This window comes from Sander vitreus, chromosome 4 (genome assembly GCF_031162955.1).
Source record: "Sander vitreus isolate 19-12246 chromosome 4, sanVit1, whole genome shotgun sequence".
NCBI classification, from domain to species: Eukaryota; Metazoa; Chordata; class Actinopteri; order Perciformes; family Percidae; genus Sander; species Sander vitreus.
Genome location: NC_135858.1, coordinates 14,406,262 through 14,424,270, shown reverse-complemented (window position 1 = coordinate 14,424,270; position 18,009 = coordinate 14,406,262). Strand labels below are relative to the sequence as shown.

At 38.7% G+C, this 18,009-nt stretch overlaps 2 protein-coding genes across 2 annotated transcripts; one reads left to right on the top strand and one right to left on the bottom strand.

Moving 5' to 3' along the window:
• Positions 1 to 2,914: 2,914 nt before the first annotated feature.
• nuak2 (NUAK family, SNF1-like kinase, 2) lies at positions 2,915 to 12,807 on the top strand. Its single transcript, XM_078248518.1, has 6 exons — positions 2,915 to 3,436; positions 8,422 to 8,542; positions 9,087 to 9,238; positions 10,341 to 10,406; positions 10,763 to 11,015; positions 11,150 to 12,807. Exons 1-6 carry the CDS (start codon positions 3,200 to 3,202, stop codon positions 12,193 to 12,195), a joined length of 1,875 nt encoding a protein of 624 aa, XP_078104644.1. The 5' UTR covers positions 2,915 to 3,199; the 3' UTR covers positions 12,196 to 12,807.
• Positions 12,808 to 13,074: 267 nt separating this feature from the next.
• ccnd3 (cyclin D3) lies at positions 13,075 to 17,368 on the bottom strand. Its single transcript, XM_078248519.1, has 5 exons — positions 17,150 to 17,368; positions 16,859 to 17,074; positions 16,312 to 16,474; positions 15,314 to 15,456; positions 13,075 to 15,072 (listed from the first exon to the last, which is right to left on the bottom strand). The coding sequence occupies exons 1-5, from the start codon at positions 17,366 to 17,368 to the stop codon at positions 14,875 to 14,877; spliced, it is 939 nt and encodes a 312-aa protein (XP_078104645.1). The 3' UTR covers positions 13,075 to 14,874.
• Between the last annotated feature and the right edge of the window lie 641 nt (positions 17,369 to 18,009).

Genomic DNA, 18,009 nt, shown 5'->3' with positions numbered 1-18,009 from the left:
TGTTTGTATTTGTAAAATAAAATAAAAAATAAAAAAACAGATATGCATTATATGAACAGAACCTAATATGTAGTGTGTGTAGAATGGTCTGGTTATGTTACAGTATAAATAATAAGCAGTTATGTAATATGTACAGTGTAAAAGAGACAATATAGCCTACAGTTGAACATTGTCAGAGTTAAATACGATCAGTTAAATATAGATAATGGGGAATGAAAATACAGCAGGCAATGAGCCAGCAGCATCAGATTTTTACTTAGTATATCTCATAATTCTGATTTAGAAAGTTAAAGAGGCACTCCACTGATTTTACAGATGAAGATCAGTTTACATGTCATGTTACATGTTACATGTCTGAGAGTACTCAGGTTGTGAAAACCCTAGTATAATGTCTTCTGTAGCTCTGAAGGGTCAAACAAAAGACACAGTGTAGTTGCCACTAAAAGTGAGTATATGCCCCTTTAAGATTTGGATTTAGTAACCCTTAACTCTAATTTATAATCTCAGTAATTGGCCTCCATTACTGCTTGCAGTAAATCTTAGGGTACTGCTTACACTGTTTACTGGCTATATTAGCCCATATGCTCTTAACCCCTCCCTCCCTCCTTCCCCCAGCCTGGACTGAGGTCTAACTTAATACTTGAACAATGGAAATATCCTTGCACTGCTAAATAGTTTTTATATTACTAGTCTACATTATTCTCTTATATTGTCCATATTTAATGCTGGTCTCTAGACTTTATCCTTGCACTATTGGACTTATTTGCACTACCACCATGACACATACTCTCATAGAGCATCTTACCATAGAGCACCTTACCTGCCCTGTCACTGCAAGCGTCTCATGCTTACGCATCCCTTAGTACATTCATGTGGATTTTTTTATTTAGTATCGTTTCTTTTATGGTCCATATTATTCATGTGGATTTGTTTTTGTTGTTGTTATTTGTTATTTTATCATCCTGTTTATGATGTTTGTGTATGTTTATGTCTTTAAGCTACTGGGACCTTGATTTTTCCCTTGGCGATCAATAAAGTATCTATCTATCTATCTATCTATCTATTCCCTGAAATGACTAATTTGCTAGCACGTACTCTTAATCCCAGTGTATAAGCGTGTATAGAAAAGGAACAAGAAACTTCTTTCTTGTCAGTTATATATATAGGTGTGCATATAAATGTAATTGCTGGCTAATTGTGGCCCAGAGAAGACTGACCATGTGCAGTGGAAGAACTTTTCCCACAGACTATACAGTCAATTGTTGATTTTGCACATTTTATGTATACACATTGAATGTACACATTTTTTTATTAGCTTTTTATTAGTATGTAGTAAACTTGGGAAAGAGCCACTTGTTATTTAAGTCTTAAACCAACTGGTTCAAACCAGTCAACCCACATTATTATAACTGGTGACTGCATGCTGATCTCTAGTGGTCAACATCTGTAATGACACTACCAATCCAACCTGTTGCTCTTTTCTATAATTTATTTCTTTCAGTTCACCTGCCTATTTACGTGAAGTTCACCAAATGGTTGAATAACCAAACACATTTTCTAGCTCCAGGAAGTCAGCTAGGATTTGAAATGCATTTTCTCTGCAACCATTATGTAATAATCTAATCTTTTTTTTCACAAACTTTATCAGTGGATTAAAAAACGCTGCTAATAATGCTCTGTTTGTTAACAGGGTGTTAGTCCTCTGTGTAAACTACATTAAAATTAGGCTATATAATAGTTATATAATTACAAGTATTTTTGACATGATGATACCAATGATCTCTTTGAAGGACTGGGAGAGTCATTGCATGTAACTGTAACTGTGCTCTTAATCATCTACAAGTAGATATTTAAGTTGGAAAAGGAAGCACTGGCTCATTAATCAGTATTTGTTGGATAAAAAAAGTTCCAAAATGATAAACAAGTTAATATAATGGATCGCAGCAGTATTGTTGTCTTGTCTCTTATTCAGTTTACTGGTATAATTAGTACTACTGCAATGTAAAAATACTCTGTTACAAGTAATAGTCCTGCATCGAAAATGTAATTTAAGTAAATGTACCTAAAAAATAAAAGTAGGCCTAGGCTACTCACAATGCACATTAATTGCCCCTGTGGGTGTTATACTATTATATTACTAATGAATTAATGTGTAAACAGCATATTACTGTTGTAGTTGGTCAAGGTGAAGCAATTAAAGAATAGAAGTACAAGTAGGCTACCTCAAATCTCAACCTAAGTACAGTAGGCTACATGAGTGTACTATAAATTACAGTTTGGGGTCACTTAGAAATTTCCATTCCACTCCATTATAGACAGAATACCAGCTGAGATCAGTTGCATTGTTTTTTTTAACCAGGGCAGCAGTTTTCAGATTACATTATGTGCACATAATTGCAAAAAGGTTCTCCAATGTTTTCTCAGTTAGCCTTTTAAATATATAAAATATATTAAAAAAAATATTTAAATGATATCAGATTAGTAAACAGTGTGCCTTTGGAACATTGGATGAATGGTTTGCAATTATGTAAGCACATAATGTAATCTGAAAACTGCTGCCCTGATTAAAATAACAATGCAACTAACCTCAGCTGGTATTCTGTCTGTAATGGAGTGGAATGGAAATGTATAAGTGACCCCAAATATATATATATATATATATATATATATATATATATATATATATATATATATATATACATATATATATATATATACATACATATACATCATACACACACACACACACACACACACACACACACACACACACACACACACAGCAAGTCTGTATTAAATATTTTGCCGCACTTGATTTAATTTTTTACCGGCACTGCCTGGTGTGACAAATCAAACGCTCCCCTGTGTACCTGAAACGCCCCTCGACTATTTGACGTGTCCGGCTGCTGGCTGAGATCCGCTCGTGTTGCAGCAGCGCCAGCACGCTGTTGTTAGTAGGTTTCAGCGCTACAGAGGAGACAGACACTTTTTTGTGTCTGCAACATTTAGTTGTAGTAATCTGCTGAACAGTCGGAGGTGGAGAAGTTCATTACACTTTTATCTGAATTGTAACTGAGCATCTTTGGGAGCAACTATTGCTCCGACCACGACAGAGCTCCGTACAGAGGAATGCAAGTTAACAACGATAACTTAACTGCGTCCGAAAATACGCCGAAAAAGACAATAGTATTGTGTCAGGATGGAGGGCTTACATTTTGCCCGTCTTTTGTCAAACCGTAGGCCGTCTGTGGGGTCATTTTCACCCGGTGAAAATGCTCCTGTTGGGAAAGCTCTGTCCCAGATGACCGTGAAAAGACAAGCCGTGAAGAGACACCACCACAAACACAACCTGAAGCACAGGTACGAGTTTCTGGAGACCCTCGGGAAAGGAACCTATGGCAAAGTAAAGAAAGCCAAGGAAAGATCCGGTAGACTGGTAAGGACTGATATTTGTTCTTTTATCACTATCTTACTATGTGAGCCAGTTGTAATGCCTCTATCAACGATGCCCACATCTGCAGACAGCATTAGGCCTGTGTTTGCTCTTCTGTCCCATCGGCCACTTGTTTCGAGATAGAGAGCTATTTTTAGAAGACGTAACATTACTGTCTGCACACAGGTAGTCAACATGGTTTTTATCTACATTTACTATTCAGCATTGGCTTTAAGTTTCTCCATGTAGCCTACATAATTGGCAAGCCTGAATTGTAAACTAATAAATGTGTTATTGTGTCTGCTGCTGGTCTTTGTTAGTTGACAAACCAGCTTATATTTGCCTCAGGCTTCATTGTGTTTGTTTTTGGGGGGTTGCTCTTAGTTTTCTCTGTGTTTTCTGAACACTGCGTCCAGTCTGTGCATTTAAAGATCTCTGCATAAGCTGTTTTAATGTATTATAAATTGCAAACCATACATAACAAACATAGCATTTTATTCTGACACTCTGTTTGCTAACAGGGTTGGAAAGTACAGTGTTTAAGTCCTCTGTGTGAACTAAATTAAAAGGATATGGCACTCTATAATTATTAGTATCTTTCACATGATACCAGTTACCACATAGCTGCGCTGTGTATGATGTAAACCTAATATTCTTAAGTTATTTGGGGGGTATTAAAGTAGTTCATTTAACAACAAAAGCAGTACTTCTGTTTGAGGTCATCCAACGAAGACTAAAGCCAAAATTGATTCCTGTAAATCTGTCACAACACAAGATGTTTCACACAGTCGCCTCCTATTGGCATTAAGAGAATAAAGGAAAGGCGTTGCGTTGGAAAGACTGAGTGACTTTATCTGCAGGGAATTTCAAACAGGAAAGTTAGGTAACTTTCTTTCTGTGATAAAGAGGGGGGGGGGGGGACTGCATCTAGCCTTCCAGGTGGATTCCAGTTCCCTGTGACCTAATTTCCTAAGGGGAAATAGGAGGTATTTAAAACAGACTGGACCGAGATAAACCTTTTAAAAGAGACATAGACATAGGAGTTGGCAAACAAATGTCTTTTGTTGAAAAATATTATTTCTCTATTGTGTATCCCAATTAGGCCTGCACGATATTGTAAAAAACTTACATTGCGATATTTTTTTCCCCTGCGATATCTATTGCGATATGAAAAAAAGACTAATTTTTACAAGAGGACATAAATAGCCCTATTTAGAAATACTAAGTCATTCTCAACTACTGGGGTGATTTTGTAGGGGAGAGCATCTACAAAGAAAATAAAAATGAAAAAGGAAATTCTTATGTGAACCAGTCTTTGTTGAACTTTAATGCTTTACAAAAACCAAAGCAAGTAAGCGCTGTGACTACTCTTCTGAAGAGATTTTGGAGAGGGAAATTAGGAAGAAATACACTGGTTGACTGACATGACACCATTGTATTAATGTAATACTATTAATCCAGGCTAAAGTGAATGATATTAATAATACATGCATTTTGCTTCCTCTAAATTTCAGGTTGTGGTCGACTAGCGGGGCCTGCTTTGTTTGTTTGATAAATTGATTAAAATTGATCATGATTGTTGGTTTGGTTTAACGTTACGTCACATGACCACCTGTCTTAAAGGGGAAGGGTCGGCTGTTAACAATCATGGAAAAGGAGAACGTGAAAGTTTAAAGCAGCAAAGAAGTTGTAGCGTCAACATGTGACTATCACGGCATGCGCACATCGCGATGTAGACGATGAAACAAATATCGTGCAGGCCTAATCCCAATAATTTTTATTAGAGTTTCACACAAATAGATATCTCTTTGAATTATAGTAGCCTTGTCTTTATGACACATCGGTACACTTTATAGGATACTTCATGGCTTATAAAATGGCCATAAAGTTGAATCAACACCTTTCTTCTAAAGCAGTTTCAACAAAACAAAACTATGTAACCTTCATGGAGGTTTACTGCATGGCTCTTGTATTAGACTGCATTCGGTCTAACTAGGTGTACCTAATAAACTGGCAACTGAGTGTATGTTTGTGTACATTTTCCAAACTGTTATACACTTTTATAATTTGCGTTTTGCTAGATCATTTATTTTTGTTTTCATAACCTAATGTATCCTACATTTAATCAGGCAATGCAAATTATAGGCACATTATCAAAAACAAAAAGCACACCTAGAATGCAAATGCATTTGTTTTGCAGGCTGATACCTCCAGATATAGTGATGCATCAAACAAAACAGAAAAACAGATATGTGAACTTACTTCCAGTAAGTCTGACTCAGCTGTCAAGTCATGGTAGTCAGAAATGCTCTTTGTTAAAAGGTCATAGTTGTTATTAGCGAAATCACTTAGAAGTCAAGGAAGTAAGAGTCAGGAATCCCCCTTCTGTACCTGCACTAAACAAGTAGTGATACAAGTCCAGCCTTGTCATTACACACCCATTTACATCCATCTACATCTTACACTGTCTGACATGACTTGCTGCTGCTGCACTTTGCTTTTATAGGATATGAGTTGGTGTCGGAAATTTCTCCCTGCAGACAGCTTCCTGGTCGTCATGCCTCTAACCCATGTTTAAATGTCAAAATACTGATTAGCTCAAATGTATGTTTGTGAATTCAGCAGTTAGCATATAATGGAAACGGGAGAAACATGAGTTTGCTTTGTTTTTGTCTATCTACCTTAGTATTGACCACACAATGCACAAAGATATGTAATTTGACACGGGGCGTGACCCAACACAAAGCATGGCTTCATCTTGCGTGCGATGTGGCACTACAGCTGTTCCCATTATCTCCATGCATACGTTTGATTACATAACCCATTTAGGTGGGTGCTTTCAGCACACATCGATTGTAGGGTTGACCTCGCACTTGGTGCATCACATGTATCTGTATCCTCAATTAAACACCTTGATTGGGTTGGACCAGCTATTCAGAAATCCATTATTACTAAGTTTGTGGGGAAAGTGCTTCTTAAGTTCTTAGTGGCAACTAGCTAGTTTTAAACTTGTGATTACTAAATGGGGTTGCACTATTGAAACCTAAGACATGTCTCAGCTCGTAAAGGTGTTGGTTGCTAGGAAACATTGGTAGTTGCAACCAACAATTATCTTCATTATCGAATGTTTTGGTCTATAAAACGTCCAAAAAAAACCCACAAATTCAAAGTTGAAAGATATTAAATTTACCATCGCAAAGACAAAAAAGCAGTAAATCCTCATGTCAAGTGAGAACCTGGAACTAAGAAATGTTTGGCACGTTTACTAGGGAAAAAAATGACTCAAATGATTCCTAGGTTATTAGAGTAGTGGCTGATTAATTTTCTCTCAATCAATTAACTGATTTATTGTTTCAGCTCTAATCTGTAGTGCTGTGCAATCAAAAGCAATCAACTATGTAAACAAGAAATCATCACAAACTTTAACTTCCATTAATAACATTCTTAGGGGTATCAAAACGTATATAAAACTTAACTGCCAATTCATGGACAAATGTGTACGTTTCAAAGTAGTAGTAGTATTCATGAAGTTTAGAATGAGTGGGAAACATCCAATTAAGGTCATTTAGGTTAACGTTATTGACATAGTTATTTATTTTTTATGTATATGTTATGTTTACCTAACATGTATTGTGTCAGGTCAGATGCCATTTTTGCTCTTCACTCCAAACGGGTCACAAATATTATAAGCTAACGTTAGGTTCGTCAGTTGGCTCAGTTAGCTACGCAACAGTTACACCTGAAACAGTTTTTAAAGTGCAAAAGTATGGTTTTGTTGGTACAGGAATTCAGTGTTAAATATCAAATATTTTAACCTTGGTGACTATTGCGTGGAACAAACTGACAGTAACAAAAACCGCACACACACAGATAACCACACACGGGTGTGAACTCATCACGGGTGCGAGTTCAGCCCGTCTGAAAGCTATGCAAACAAATGCATGAAACCACAGTTTCCCAGAATCAAGAAAAAGGTCTTTGTGTTGTGAATACATTGCTGACCCGCAGGAGCAGCGAGGCCAGACAGTGACTCATGATGGGAGACAGTCGTGTTTTGAAAGATATGACAAGTCACTGCTTTACTCACTTCCCCTGAGTCTGTAACCTTGATGGTTAGAAAGGAGAGGAAACAAGGACACCCCACCACCAGTGCCCCTCTGGTGCCTCATGACACCCTTCAACATTGGGGTAGACTGATGACGCACTCAGTGCACAGAGGAATCTCAGGCATCTGAGTTTCAAACATAAAGACAGACTTTTCAAAAGCTTGCATGTGATATGTCCCCAACAGATGATATTCAGATTTACATTTCCTTATTCTTTGAGTCTCACAGACAATAGATTTCTTTACAGCAGACAATACTTGACCCGGCGTTCCTTCTGCCTTGTTAGAAACAACATAGCAGAGTTTTCGGTTCACTGCCCATTGTTCCTCTCAAAAAAGGACAAGCTTCAGATGGAAGGCAATTCTTAATAAATAACTTATTTGTTAAGGTTAGTTTTTTTTATTTGTTCTGCTAAATAGATGGGCCTAATCTACTGCATAATTTACTGACCTGTATTGCAATAGCAGTGCATCTGCTGACCATTGAATTAATTTTTTCTTTGAGCAAGATTATGTAACTCTTGAAAACATAAAATACACATTCTTCTTAAAAAATTAAAAGTTGGATTAATTAGCAATAAAACACACCTTTTTGTACATTTCAATATTTTTTTTTTTTTTTTTAAAAAGGGGTTTGCTGCTGAATCCTTACTTGGTCTGGTATGACTAGTAGCCTATGTTGGCTAATGTGGTCCTTTTACACGGTTTTAATATGAACCATTTTCATGTAGCCACAGTCTGCTGTTCATTAAATGTTACACAACAACTGTAAAACTGTATTTTATTGATTAGTCTCTGGAATCACTTTGACTTGGATCTTACTTTTCTAATAATTATGCAAAGTAAAATTCCTCAGTCAAATATTATTTTTCTTTTTTTTAAGGTTGCCATAAAGTCGATCAGAAAGGAAAAGATCAAGGATGAGCAAGACCTGGTTCATATTCGCAGGGAAATTGAGATCATGTCCTCACTCTGCCAACCGCACATCATCACCATATATGAAGGTAAAGTATTCAAAAATGTTGTGCTCTTTTTCGTGTGTTTGGGTTTAGTTTCATTCACCTTTCAGAACCCACATGCAGCGTAAAACATGATACCTGGAAGAAAAAACAATGTCCTCAATCAGTCTCTGTTTGAGATTTAGAGTTTGGTCACGCAAGTCTTTTGTGCTGAAGACCGACGCAATGTTACATAATCACTGATAACCCGTCGCACCTCGTCAGCGCTGTCTTCCATTGTCCCTCACGCCTGATGAGATGGCCATCGTTCAGTGTTTGTCCACCTCAGTGCGTGTTTGTTTGCAATACAGTCATCATGGGGCCCCGTTTATCCTAATCAGTGAACTAGGGGTTGTACATGAAGATCTGTAATCTGTTTTAAATGCAGGCACGTCCTTATTTAAAACATGTTACATATGTGTTCGGACTGTAAAAGGCTCGGCACAGTCCTGATGATCTAATTTCAGTTCCATTTTGGTGATTAGTTGGATATGAAAACTTTAATAGCCTAAAACGAGTTCTTATGTGTTTTGTTTTTTTTATCTTTCAGTATTTGAGAACAAAGACAAAATTGTGATTGTGATGGAGTACGCCAGCCGAGGAGACCTGTACGACTACATCTGTGACAAGAGGAACATCTCTGAACGGGAGGCCAGACACTTCTTCAGACAAATTGTATCAGCTGTGCACTACTGCCATCAGGTAAGGCAGTCTGTCTCAATCCAATGCTTTCATACAGAACATGTAAAGTTGTTTATAAACAAATAGGTTTTTTTATAATCATGGGAAGCTTATCAATATGTGTGCATTCATAAGCCTAGAAAAATAACTAAAGCTGTAGCTATGGTAGCGTATCGCAGCCCTCATCAAGCATGGCCGTATATAGCAGAGCTCCAATCAGACTAGCTGCTCTGTTGTTGTTTTTTTCCCAGGGCACCGGCACCCCCAAAGTTACATAATGGGCATTACTCACTGTGAGCCTGCCGATCTGAACAGGGAGGCTGTGAGAACGATGCAGGGGGAAATGAACAGTTGGTCTGTAGAATGCTAGAATCAGGGCTAAAGGCCAGCCGTCCCAACAATGACACACACACAAGCCTGGTCTCACACTGGTAATGAGGGTGTGATGGTGAAACGGACATACACACAATCAGTTGTTGCTGTGTAATCACAAACATTTACAGCACACTATATTTTAGTGTAGCTGTTCAGCACTTTGCAGAGCTTTTCTACATGTTTGCTGGGCAGTATTTACAGAGTGAATGTAATATTCTGTGTTAACCATCTGTCTTATTTCACTTTTATTGAGTGCTGATGTCTGGTTAAATATTAAATTTTCCATGTTGGAAGCGGTCAGGAAAAGGCCATCTTAACACTTTTTTTTTTATTGGTTATGTAAAGTACAGTGATGAACTCTAAGTACTGCACGCAATAGTTTCTTCATGACTGCATCTTAACAATAACTGATTGCTACATAACACAACCTACAAACAATGCATCCATTGGTACAAGCAGTGTCCATACGTAAGAAGTAGTTGACTTGCATGTTTGAAAGCAAAACACATTCGAACTGTGCTTGAGCCAAAGGCATGCCCCCCTACAGAGTGCAGGACAATGAGGGATAGCTGACGTACCAGAAAAAAAATCTTCACTCTGAAAAGAATGCGTTCTGACCCAGTAAAGACTAATCCTTTTTATATAATATAGACAACCTCCAGTGACATTCCTGGGTGGAGACATTATCGTTGTAAAAAATAATGTTATGCAAAAAAACTGATTCTATTTTTTTTCCTCTCTCTCTCAGAATGGAATAGTACACCGGGACCTGAAACTGGAGAATATTTTACTAGATGGCAACGGCAATGTTAAGGTATGCATATGGGACATGTTCCAACACACACACACACACACACACACACACTCACACACATTCACTCATCAGCTCATGGGCATAAAAGTCTGCAGTTTTAGGGTATTTGATTTTTATAAGGGTTGGGATTATAAATGACAGCAGATGGTGGTAATATGAAAAATTGTCATCACTGCTTGCACAAGTTCTTGTGAAGGAAGAGATTCACTATGCAATCTTTAAAATCAGGAGTATGTGTTATAAATAATCAATGACTTAGTGATGCGTATGGAAGAAGTTAGTTCTTCTCTACAGTAATCTGATGATGATATAACAGGAGTGTTGCTCAGCTTTATGGTTACTTCTTGTTCTTGCAGATCGCAGACTTTGGGCTGTCAAACCTCTACCATGGTGATGAGTATCTTCAAACCTTTTGCGGCAGCCCTCTGTATGCTTCCCCAGAGATTGTCAATGGACGGCCATACCATGGGCCAGAGGTTGACACTTGGTCTCTTGGTGTGCTGTTGTACACTATGGTTCATGGCACCATGCCATTTGATGGGAACAACCACCAGGCATTGGTCCAACAGATAAGCACTGGAAACTATCGTAAACCCAAAAACCCCTCTGGTGAGACTTTCAGCTTAACTTTTTGTTGAAACATTACTTTGGTGTATATACTTTTATGCACTTTAGTTTATAACGTCATGGATTTTTGTAGTTAAAAACAAAAATAAACATTTTTCTTTATTTCTTACTCTCAGATGCATGTGGGCTTATCCGTTGGATGCTGATGGTAAATCCTGAGCGCAGAGCCACGATAGAGGAGATTGCAGGACACTGGTGGCTCAACTGGGGCTACCAGCAGCCATTACTGGCTGAGACAAAGAGCAGTCCAGTAGAGAAGACCACTTCACCAGTCTCCCCAGTAACATCACACCCTGCTGGGCTGGCTAGTGTGGCTAGTTGGCTGCGCCGTACATCCAGACCTTTACTGGAGAACGGCTCCAAGATGCGCTGCCTGCTCCGCTCACAGGGAAGCGGAGGGGATGTAGTCCGGCAGCGCTCACTGCGAAGGTCACGAAAGGAAAACAATGTCTCCCAGACCATTCATGAAGTAAGCACAGACAGTCGCCCCTCTAAGGGTATTTTAAAGAGACGCAACAGTGTGAAACAGAAGGCAATGACTGAAACCCCTGCTGTAGGTTCAGTGGAGCCCCAGAACATTTTGGGTTTGTCCGCACCAGCTAACGCTCCTTCAGCTGCACTGCTGCCTCGCAAAGGTATCCTAAAGAAGCCCACAGAGCAAGAGTCGGGGTACTATTCCTCTCCTGACAACAGTGACTCTGGCTGGGCACCACAAACTAAAGAGTGCCCTTCAGCACCAACCCATAGGAAAGGCATCTTGAAACGCAATGGAAAGTTTTCCTCCGGTGGCCTGCAGGAGTTTGGCTCTCTGGACCAGCTGGCAGCTTCTTTACCCCACGGAGGCGCTAGGTCGAGACCGAATGGGGCCGTCAGCGACGACAGCATTCTGTCTTCGGAGTCCTTTGACCAACTGGATCTGCCAGACTGCGTAGGTTCTCCAACACAAATGAATAAACCAGCCAAAGGTATCATGAGAGGATGCGTGTCTGCTGACAACTTGCTGGACATTAAAGAAGACGGGATCCTTCAGAACGGGTCGCTGAGGCCCTGGAACTGCTACGAGTCTGGAGTGTCCGACAGTGCCTTTTCTATCACCGACTGTGATAATGTAACAGAGGCTTACAAACAGGCCATGGTTATACGAGGCTCTGCAGCAAGCTGAAGCCTGGTAATTGGTAAAGGACACTGACTAAAGACTTATCATTCAGAATGTTTAACTGACCGCAAACTACTGAATACATGATAGCCAAAATGCATGAAGTGAAATTACCAGCACACTGTAGTGATAACCATTTTGGCCAACTTCAGGAATTGCACAGTACCAAAAAGGCAGGAGGCTTCTTGTTCAACATCAGATTATATTTTAGATGGTGATTAGTAAATGTGTTTATAAATAGCCTGTAATTTTGAATTTGAGTAAAACAGTATTTTACAAAAATTAAGCTGCAGTTAATAGTTAAATGTCATTTCAAAGATCCTCAGGAGAAGAGAGCTGCTGTTGGTCAGTAGGAAGCTGTAATTTTCAACATGAGGGCTTACTATCAAAGTGTAGTTAATGCAAAAAGTCCAACCAAAACACTGGTCTTCAATGTCAAAAAGTAAGTTTGTTGAACATTTTGCTCAGTGATAATAAACTAAGAAACTGACATTTACAGTCACAATAGGACTGTTGCTCGATGATTATTTAAGCCACAAAGTCGGTGTCTTTTAGTGTCGACAGGACATTTTGAGAAACTGTTTGACTTAACAGCTCTGTTGGATTCTAGCTGTGTGATTTTTTAGATCATCATCTCTCAACCTTATGTGTATCTAAGAACAGCAATAACACACAGGTTTAATGTTTTGGGTTTAGGGTATACTACAAAGTTTACTGTGCTTGAGGATATGGGGGAAATGACATTTCATGGATACCAAAGAGCAAATTTACTAATGTCATTGGACTTTTTTGTTCTTTATTTAAAGCACCAGCAAAAAGTGCCAAGAGGATGTCCGTTTGTAACGGGGACTTCAGATCTGAAAGAGCTTTTTATTTTTATTGTTGTGTCTTGCTCTTGAAATGACTCGTTCTAATTTTGGATAATGACTTGAAAAATAATCATGACATATGATGCACATCATGCGAAACCAGTAGAACCTGGTGAACAGGTGGCCATTCACTGTGTGTGAAGGTGGCAGTTTGACGGGAAAGGTGTGGCTCATTCAGTCACACCATTGTTTTTTCAAGGTCACAGATTTACAGAACGGTAACGTGTGTTTAAAAGTGAAACCTTAAGCCCTAGCTAACTACTGTATGCTGTATAAAATGTGTAACCTTTCAACTGAAGATTCAAGATCAGTCATGGAGCTCAGGTGTACTGAATTTTGCATTTTAATTTGAAAATATCTGAATAGTGGTATAGTATTCCCATAAAGCTGGATTAGAAGTGCAGCCATTTAACTGTCAAAAAAGTAAAAGTTTTATCCTGGTGACTCAAATGGTAAAACTAACGAATACCAGGTTTAAAAGTAAAATCATGAATTATGCATGCTGATGATGATCATTGATTAAGTTTGACAGGATATCTGGTTTCTATTTCTGCTTCATTAAATACCTCCTGGTAATCGGAGGAATGTCCACCGTTGCGTTTGTTTCTGTATGAAATATCATGCTGCACACTGGAGTTACTTAATTGGATTGACATGCTGGCATTAAATTAGAACATCAAGCCAGCGCCTGGAACTGCACTTTATCAGACCATCGCAACCTGATGACCATACAATTTATTTAACAGCTATCGTTGAAGTATTGAGCTCTGGTAATAGAAATTGCACAGGGCAGTACCCAGAGGCTGCAAAACCATACTATTGTTCAGAAACTGGAATTGTAAAAAGTCATTTGTTATTGTCATTGTCAGTTATTTATGGTTAATCTTTCTCAACACTGAGGCCCATCTGGAATGTAACACCTATGCAATAGTCAACTAGTTATTGCCTAATTTCAACTGGAAGTTTTTGTTATTAATTTCTAATCTGTCACAGGCAACTGATCACTTGTTATTGCAGTATGAAAGAGGAAGATGGGCCTAAGATGGTCCGTTTCATTTTTTTTTTTTGTACATTAAAGTGCATTTCATCACATCATGTTTTTCTCTCCCCTTTGTCCAAGATGTTGCAGGCTCTGCTTATATCTTTTTTTTTTTTTTTTCTCTCTTTAACAGCAACAAAAAAACAATGTTTGCCAAAGTTACTGGGCTTATCATGTATATGACTGTGTGATCTGCCATGCTGTTATGACCGGGATGAGAAAATAAATTTAAAAAAACAGAACTCAAGTGCTGGTTAATGTCGTTAGTGACCTACATACAAGTGTTTTGTTTTGTCTTTTATGTCATTACAGTATTGATTTCTAGCCACAAAAGAATTCATTACTCTTTTGAAACCATGCAGAAACATCTATTCAAACTTATTGAAACTGTCCAGATAAAAACCTTACCGTAAGTGCTAATATATACGAATACATATGAATAGAGGATATTACATTTAAAATGTGCAAACATTGCTATTAGGATTCAGTGCAATTCAACTGTCAATATCACAAACATGTTAATGTATCATGAATCCGAAATATTCATCTTTAAAAGCTGCTTTAGCAATTGCAAAATATTTTCAAACGAGCAGCAACAGGTTGGACAAACAAATCTTAAACAGTGACAGCTCTTCACGTCACAGAGGGATCTCCAAAACAATCAACTTGCAAAGAACAATTAAGATTAAGGAGAAACGGCCTTAAGACACATTTCGCCTGGTATTTAGACTTCTTGTTGTGCTTCATGGCAGTGAATTTACAATTCATTCTAGCCATTCATGTCAGGGAGGAGTGCTTTAGCTTGATTTCCGGGGGTGATGCCACTGGTGTCAATACAACATCCTGAAAGTCAGCAGGGGTGTAGCTGATCTCTGAGCTGTGAGCTCCTGATCTGCAAACACTAGCCTGGAAACAAGAGGGCAGGCTGAGCTCCAACACACTCCCTAGCTGGTCATAGCAGAGAATGACAGTGCTCTGTTCAGGGTCAGATTAAAAGACAAACAACCATAAGTTCATCAGACTTTTTCTATTGGATCTTGACCAATGCTACATGTGCATGGTTGCTCTTCTCAACATACATCTAACAGTGTGTTTGTACTTTTTCTCAAGATGGTTGTACTTTCTAAAATGATCACAAACATGCCAGTCAATGTTGACAATAGGGCAAAGTCAAAAGAGAAATTATCTAAAAATGTTAGTTAAACATTACCCTTACCAGATCAATGACCAAAAGGTTGGCCAAAAACGTCATCACTGAATCAGAGGAGACAGCAGCGTCCATCAACTTCAGCCTCTGCGTGGCAATGCTCACGCAGGCACATGCAACAGTGGAGGGCAAGAACACTGAAAACCTGCAGTCTGACGATGAGAAAGAAAGATTACTTTTTACTTACTAAAAAAATAATTTCCTAATTAAGATGGACACATGGAGAAGTAGTTCGCTTAAAGTTCTTGTAGACTATTGCAACAGTGAGAAAGTCAGTAAAGGCTAGATGTAGACAATTAAACGGATGCCACCATTATAGACACACCCTGATAGACAAAAGCAAGTACTCAAAAGCAGACATTTCCCAAAACCATATCATCTGATACAATATCCTAATTGCTAAAGGCAGGAGAGACACGCTGAGACAAAAAGACAGACATTCAATCCACACTTAGACACCTTTTTGAATGGGATACAATGTTGGAAGCCAGGAATTGTCTTAATTTTATGGGCTGTAATGTCATAGTCTGTCTAAAACAACACTAACTGACTGTAACACTATGCCCTTTTGCTTCAGGCAGCACCACAGAGAATCGTGGGAAATCAGCCAGTTGAATAGTCTGACGCAGGTCTTTCACTGCAGACAATACAGGATTACACAAACTCAGCTCTCTGTTTCCAAAATGAACTGCTGACACATCGTAATCAAAGTTATGGCTGCTTTATGGCCACTGTTCACCACGTGGAAAGTCAATTAATTCCACGGTTACATTAACCACAGATTAAATCACAAGGGATATAAAGCGGCTGATTTTAATTGCACTGGAGTGATACAACTGCTTTACAATTGACCATAGAAAAGATTTAACATAAGAAAAAAAAAAATAGGGTAAAACATGTATTTTTTTTTTTACATACTTTCATCAACTGCTGATGCATATTTTCTGCTGCATTTTATTTGGGGGTAAAAACATTTTGTGTGTTGTTAATTCAGTTATGTAACTTACCAGTGGCTGCCACAGCAATGTAAGAGTGAACATGCCTGCGCATGTTAGGAAGGTGGTGGGGCCGAACAAAGGGGAGAGCATGAAGGACTGGCTCCAGGAAGTCAGAGGGTACCACAGATGCCAGACACCAGTCTAACCTGGACACCACAGCCATCTCCCACTGCTGCAACACACACACACATTCCTCTAACCAGTCCACCATCAAAATGCCACTGCATGAAAAAGTTTAATTATGAACCCTTAAAATGAAGCTGTCTAGCCATCTGAGGGAACTGTACTTCCTGGACAGTGAAATTAATTGTACATTTGTGTATGACCCAATGTTTTTGGGATACCTGGTGACTGGTAGGTCTGAAAATGTATTTAAAGCCCCATATTATTGCTCAATGGTGGTTAAATTAGTTGTGACTGTTACTACATTGTTAATGGGGAGATGTACAGTAGTAGAACGAGTACACGTTGCTATCTTTAAACTCCACTTCCTGAATATCTGCACTTCGTATAATCCCAAATACAATGTGTAGTTTCTATAAAAAAATAAAGTTACCAGAATGTCTGAGACTGAAATTGAGTTGTCTGTGTAGATACAAAGCTTGTTGGCAGTCAGATGGACAGTCTCTCTCATTTTGGAGGCCAGGAACATGCAAACACAACCTAAAAGCTGCAGGTTGAACTTTTCAATGGCGAAATGGCTCAGGTAGCAGTCCAGGTAATGCGCTGCCAGTGGAAACACCTCCTCTTCACATTTCTGCTCCTCACACACCTGCAAAAGAGTCATACGTTAGCTATATTTTAAGTCAGCTAACGATATGTATATACGTTTGACTGATTTGCATACCTGAAACATCCATACTGCCAGTATCCTCCGCATGTGTGGCTGGATGTCTGTCTGGACTATGCCAAAGTAAGGAGACACCCGGCAGGTCTTCTCCAGGGCCGTCAGGTTGTGCAGTGTTCTGAGGTCACTGGTCACGGAATGGTCGCTGCCCGCCCGGAGAACCACACCATGCCCCGTTTCACTGGCATTTATATCTCCGGATGCACTAAAGCCGTCCATCCTCACAAAGATCCATTCGACGAAGTTATAGAGAGTAGCATTCAGTATGGCTTCGACTAATCATTACGATATCAATATACCGTATTTATAACGTTATGCCGTTAAGCTAGCTAGCGGTTAACCGTGATTTTAGTTAGCTATTGTTGGCTAGCTATGCTAGCTACCTCTCCTGTAACGTTCACAAACCGCCACCTTGTTTTAAGGCGTCCTTATAAACAGCTCAACTGGGCGTCAGGTTAGCATTTTACAGAAAATTTGATCAATTCCATCCTGGTCTATCAGAAAAATCTCAAATTTGTCAAAACTGTGAACCTAGCTAATGATGTAGGATCCGCGGCTACGCGGTCTCAGGTCATTGAAGCCTGAATCGGTCAATGTAACGTTAGCCTAAAAATATATTTTCTGATTGTCAACTAACTTGGACAATGAAAATTGCTATTCTCTTGCAATTTTGGGAAAGTTATATTTAAACGCAACAGTAATTTGTTTTTTATTACCATAATTTTTAAGGGTAAATTTCACATTAAACGTTAAAGAAAACGTTTAGAAATCGACTATTTGCTAAATATTTTTGCCATTATTGTTTAATAGTAATTTTATTACTAATTTAAAAATGTTTGTGTGTTAAATTAATGAATGAT